Source organism: Humulus lupulus, chromosome 8 (genome assembly GCF_963169125.1).
Source record: "Humulus lupulus chromosome 8, drHumLupu1.1, whole genome shotgun sequence".
Classification (NCBI taxonomy): Eukaryota; Viridiplantae; Streptophyta; class Magnoliopsida; order Rosales; family Cannabaceae; genus Humulus; species Humulus lupulus.
Genome location: NC_084800.1, coordinates 53,962,095 through 53,968,374, shown reverse-complemented (window position 1 = coordinate 53,968,374; position 6,280 = coordinate 53,962,095). Strand labels below are relative to the sequence as shown.

The 6,280-nt window shown below is 36.4% G+C and overlaps 1 protein-coding gene across 1 annotated transcript; it reads right to left on the bottom strand.

Moving 5' to 3' along the window:
• Positions 1-238: 238 nt before the first annotated feature.
• LOC133797271 (protein Brevis radix-like 4) lies at positions 239-5,559 on the bottom strand. Its single transcript, XM_062235128.1, has 6 exons — positions 5,045-5,559; positions 4,767-4,915; positions 4,275-4,663; positions 2,357-2,492; positions 1,680-2,080; positions 239-706 (listed from the first exon to the last, which is right to left on the bottom strand). The coding sequence occupies exons 2-6, from the start codon at positions 4,890-4,892 to the stop codon at positions 628-630; spliced, it is 1,131 nt and encodes a 376-aa protein (XP_062091112.1). The 5' UTR covers positions 4,893-4,915; positions 5,045-5,559; the 3' UTR covers positions 239-627.
• Positions 5,560-6,280: the final 721 nt, after the last annotated feature.

The following is a 6,280-nucleotide window of genomic DNA, read 5'->3' as shown; positions in this document are numbered from 1 at the left end:
GCCCGGCATAAATTTGGGACTGAAATTGAAAGTAACCATTATTATTAATTTTTTCTTTCTTTGGAATAAATTCGAAATAAACAAAGTCTCTTATAGATAATAGACCACCAATTCTTCCCCCAATGTGAACTAATTTTATTACTAAATGGAATGAGTTTATTACTGCACGGAGCTATATTGCTTTAGGGAAAAGCTGTTGATGCTTTACTATGGAAAAAGTTATAGCAGCATAAAGAAAGAAAGAGAATATTTTCTTCACTGGTATTGACATGTCAACTTTGAAATTCAAATACAAAGATGCTCTTCACCCACCAATAGCTTAATAAGAATAAAAAGAAGAAAAAAAGAAAGAGTGGGGAAATTAAAAGTCTATTACCCCATATCCTATGAGAAAGAAGATCTGGATCAACAACATACAGTCACCTTGCAACTTGATTTCAGGTGGTGTATGCTGCTCAGCAACACTTTGAACATCCAGAGGCGCCAGCAGCACCATTTTGATTCTATAGACAAGGCTTTTTTAGTAGTATGGCGAAACAAATAAGATAAACAAAATTTAAATAAACCAACACCTTCAGACTCTGGATGATGGCACCAGCAGCTGACCCCCACCCCACCTTCAATTGATCACAAGTATTGTTCATGTATCCTTGCTCGATTCTCTTCCCACCATAATCTCGCATGCATCTCTCCGAATTTTTCTCGACTGCATTTGAGGTGGATAAAGATCAACCAAGATCAGTTTCAAAGACAATTCCTAAATAATTATGATAAACTAGAAGCTTATTTCAGATTAATCACGCAATTGTGTAAGGAATGTGAGGAAACAGCTTCATCAACTTGAGCAATACTAATAATGATGTCATGTTTGTAGTTGAAACAATGTTTCTTATGGTTCACAATTCAAACCATCATTAGTATGAAGCTGAATAGAAACTAAGCTTTAAAGCCACGCAAGGGCATTCAGCTTGAAGTTAAATCGAAGGCAGAACAGGATGATTTATAATGTCCCCAAAAGCTTCGGGAGCACAATGAAAAGAATCGTAATGGGAGAGTTTTCTTTTTTTTTTTTTTAACAAGGGAAAGGGAGAGTTAATATGTCGGAGATTATCCTAGACATCCTGAGAATATTATTAAAAAAAACGAGAAAGCTTCTACTTTTTAAGTGCTATATTACCCAGATTCATATCATGCTCAACCTACGAAACCAAAGCATAAGGAGGTTTGAAAATGAACCAGCGACAAATCCCAGGTTTAAAGATGGAACTACTATTCAAATGGTTAAATCAAGTCCTTTAGAAAAGTACCCTTGACAGAATCACAGCTTGTACTAACTGCGGCTGTATGGTAGAATTAATGTCACAAGTTTTCTGTACATACTTATGAAATGAAATTTGACTGAAAGAGTGGAGGATATGAATTATTTTGACTGTCTATTAGACTTTGACAATATCTTTATTGGCAAATGTGCTTTTCCAGCTAGCAAGCTACATATCATATGTGCTAATGACCATTAAACGGAGCTGTCGATTAAATTGTTTACTTGTGAACTTCATAAAATGTTCGTCTAGAATGCTATTCATTCTAGGCACTACGATGCACGAGCTCAATAGTTTTTTTTAACCAAGTATAATTTCTAAGAACTTCAAAATTGAATCTTATAGCAGCAAGAATATTACCTGAATCTGACTCGTCTAAGCTCTCGCTTGCCACCTGGCAATGCTCTGATTGTGATGTAAACCCCTGGCTCATCCTGTTCAACCCATTCAGCCTCTAGATCACTAGCATTGCTAATGGATAGCTCGCCTGAACGATCTGCATCTCTTGATGAACTACTTCTCATAGAAGCATCCATGGACGATGTCTCTGTCTTAGCCCCACTGATGCTTGAGAGTTTCGGTGTGGAATTAACACCACCTGAATCATTGAAATGGCGGGACTGCATTGAGTGTTGTTCAAATGAATCTGAAGATGAGTAGCCCATAGTCATCCCTGTTGGACGGTATAAGTTACGAGGTAACCGCTCTTTGGTTAGTGGTGGTGTTACAGGACTAGCCTCTGCAGATTCCATTTTTGAGCTCTGTAAACACAGGAAAATGATATTATAGTACATAAACATGAAAAAAAGTAAATTTAAAAATAAGTTTGTGTAGTTAAGATTCATTCTCTAATTTTTACACTTAAAAGACAAATTGACAGTTTTTCTCCAACAATCATATGTTAGGTCCAATGTAAATTATTGAATGAATACATGTTTAACACAGCTTATACAAGTAATCTCCTCGATGACAATGGGGGCAGAAAACAGCCACTTATGTGACTCATGTCCGTGTTATATGACCAGATTCAAGCTCACCTCATCTTCAGATCTAGGTGGAGTTGGAAGAGGGAAAGCATGACGATTAAACCTTTGAACATTGTAAAGTTCCATAACCTTGTCATAGTTCTCTGCCCACCATCTTTGAGCTTGCCATTTGTTAAACATCTCTCGGCTAATCAGAGAAAATAAAACAAAAGTTAATTAAAAAAATAATTACATGGGAGTTACAAGCGCGAAAAAAAATTTCAGGTGCTACTATTTGATGAAAGCAAAGCAGTTTAAAAATGCACCATACGGAAATTGCAATGTGTCACACGCAAGGTAATTGATCCTTTATTTAGGTAGTGATTGCATAGTTCCGTAGGACAATCCTTGAGTAAGTTCCTAGTTCACATGGGTTTGCTCAAAAACCTCATATATAATATCATTATATCATTTAAAGTTCTTTAATGAGTTCGGCCACCAACTTAATCGCACTCAAAGCACTAACTTAAGTACACAATTCTTTTTGACCAAAGACATTAGTGATAATAAAAAATGAAAAAGAAAAAAAAACCTACCATTCGGTGCATGGAATAAAGCGGTGCTATAAAATTGACTTAACTAGTCCTTAAAAAAAAGACTTAACTAGCGGTGATATAGTCATCAAGCATTAGTGGGGTCCAATAGTAACAAACCCTTTTAATTTACAAGACCAACCAACCAACAAAATATAAACACGAAATAGAAAAGAAAAATAGCTGAGATAATTGGTTGTCGATTCAGTGTCCAATTGAAAGTGATAGAGAAGCAATTTATCTAAGACCCAACAAAGCTTTCATTGGTTGGACTTGAACACTAGTCATATATGTCGATAAAAACAACATGTATCAATTAATGCTCATTTTGCTACTGTCTCCAACAGTAAAAGAAACAAGAGGCACATCATAAGTCCATGACTGTGAGTCTTCGTAAGCCTTGCCTCAATTTTGTAACCCAACATAAAGATGATGAACGTTTTCATATTTTGTCTTCTTTATAGTTTTGGCATGGCAGTATTTACTGGCTTTGTCTACCGGTTAATAGATAAAGTTGAATGGTCATATAAGAAGACAAGGCCACGGAGAATCAGGCAGGCGTGAAGGGAATTGAAAAAGAAAGGGAAGACCCTTCTCCCGACACTTCGACAATACTCAGTGAAAAAGCCCACCAACGCAATCAAAACTGCCCCACCACTACTTCATTTGACACAGTGAGTTTTTTCTTTTTGGACTTTATTTTTTTTATGTTATATATATTTTTTCATGGGTTTGCTTTTAATGAGGAGGCGTGAGAATTACTATGTTAAGTAGGCCCCTCTTCACCTAAAGGAAAATTCTTCGTACGAAGCTACGAATATGGAGGGTCTGAAGGTAGTGTTTGGATGCTCCTCTTATCATAATAAATTCAAGTGTTCTTCCCTTGAATATAAATAAATAAAAACATTATGATTGAATTTTCAATCATTGATTAAAGTTTTGTTGGCTCCACCCAGGTCAAACTCAAATGACTAATAAACACATCTACTTTAGATTTTATTAAAAGCTAGAAAACAGTTCTAAAATGTAACCCATTTTCAGTGATGCAATTCGGGAAAGTTTAATGAGCCAAAAAAATAAGAGCATCCAAACACTGTCTACCGAACTAAACGTGATATAAATAAATAAGTATAAAATTGTAAATATGCAGACACCAACCACCGAATATTTAGCTAGTGACGTGTACAATTCACTGCGACCGTCATCATATTAAGATGTCTTCTTTTTTGGGCATATTATAGAAACAGTGAAGTTGAACAGAGCGTGACTTTTTTCATAGAAAGTCACGATCACCGTCGGATCAAAATGTCGGAAATGCATGATGACGCATGATCAAATATTGTCCGTAGATTGCGGCTAAAAATAAAAAACAAAAAAATAGGAGAGAGAGGGCGTACCTGAACCGTATTCGCTTCAGATCGTTCCCGCCACGCGGAAGCGAAACAAAGGTGATGAGAACACCGGGCTCCACCTGGGCCACCCACTCCTTGGGCTCGCTCTCCTCGACGAATACGATCGGCGGCTCCACTCTCCGCCCACTAGCCGAATTCGGCGTCCCTTCGCCACTCGAACTTGAGATCCCCTTAAGCCTCAACTCCATTTCTTTTCCCCAAGTCTTGGGCGTCGTCGAGCTCGAGCTCCCTGTCCGTCGGTATGACCATCGGAACCGGTCCGAGTCGGCATCGGACTCGGCGTTGCTTCTCACTCGACCCTGGGCTGTCACCGGACCGGTGCACGGGTTGCAGTGCCTGTAAGCTCCCGAGGCCTTCAACGCCATATCCTTGAGCTGAAAATTCCCAAAAATAAATAAATAAAAAAATCAATAATGAAACAGGGACACATACTCCATGTTTCGTTCGAAACCCAAAAGACAGTAGTGGTAGTAGTACCTGAGATGTGATTGATTTGATCGCCGCTTGCTGTTTATTGTTGGGGATGTTAGTGGAATCCGATTCCTCGGGTTGACTCAGCGAGTCATCCCCGAGTTTCTTCGGACGAGCTATGCATGTCAACATTTTCGTTCTTATCAAACCCGCCTCTGCTCCAACCCAGAAAAAATAATAATAAATATAGAGAAAAACACACATTGACATTATTAGAATGAAAAAAATGAAATAAAACAAAAATAATTATGAATTCAGATTCCTAAATCGAAGAGCAAAAATACCTGTATTGAAACAAGAACAGAGAGAGAATCGGCAACTGAAACAGATCACAAGAGGGAATGGTAATGGGCTTTTTCTTTAGGCGAGTAGTATAATCAGCACCGTTGGTTTTCGTTAACTGATTGAGATAGACTCCACCGGAAGCGATTTTGAAAGGGCACTTCAAACGAGGCACAACTATTACTATTACTACCTTTCTTGTTCAAACCATCTCAATAATGGCACACGGATATTGGCTCAGAGTAAAGTAAGGCGAGCAAAAATAAGAACAGATTTCGAAGTGTTTTTCACTTTTCTTTTCTTGAATAAATAAATATAAAGAACCTTCTGTCGGAAATAATGGCGGTGGTGGTGGTGGTTCGGAGAGTGAGAAGTGAGGAGTTAGGAGGGGTTTTTGAGTGGAGAAACTGATGGTTTGTCTGTATTGTTTCTTTTTGGCTAGCTAATTGGCTATAATGGTGGGGTTGCACTTCTTTTTATTTAATTTTTATTTATGTGTGACTGTGGAATTTAATTTCCGTGTGTTACCTGCTAACGGGTATTAACCGGGGACAAAACGTACGGCCACCGCCCACTCGGATAGTGACCGTGCTTTGCTTTTGGCTACTGTTAATTCAAGGGGATACTCGTATAGTTTTGGGATAAGAAAGTGATATTTCATTGAAATTTTCATAAAATTGAAATACTAATATGTTCCTCATTAAGAGACTTGCAACAAGTGAAGTGGGATGTTTAGGATTTTATTTTCTTTTACTCATCTACTAATTAAAATATTTGCAATATGGTTATACCTTTCATGTTATTAACATAATCTTTACTAATTTAGTTACTACAATTGTATTGTTTTTTTTTCTTTCCTTTGAATTTTAGTAGGAAAAGAAGATGCTAAATAAGATATAGGGAAAAAGTGTGGGAAACAAAAAACAATCCTATAAAGTTAATTAGAAGAAAATAAGTTCTTTATATACATGGAAAGGAAATTCACAAAAAAATACCTATCATTAGCAAAAATCAATATATACTCTACTTTACAACAGATAAAAAAATTCTTTGAAATGTAAAAAAAAATTTATAACGGAGTGGCAAATATAGTTTTTTCTATGAATAATATTTACAAAAAGTAGTTACTGAAAGATATTTTCTATTGTCTAACAACATTTTAAAGACTAAATTATAATTAAAAAAATAGTGATAAAGATTTATAAAATTAATTTTATAAATTAAAAATGTTTTTTTGT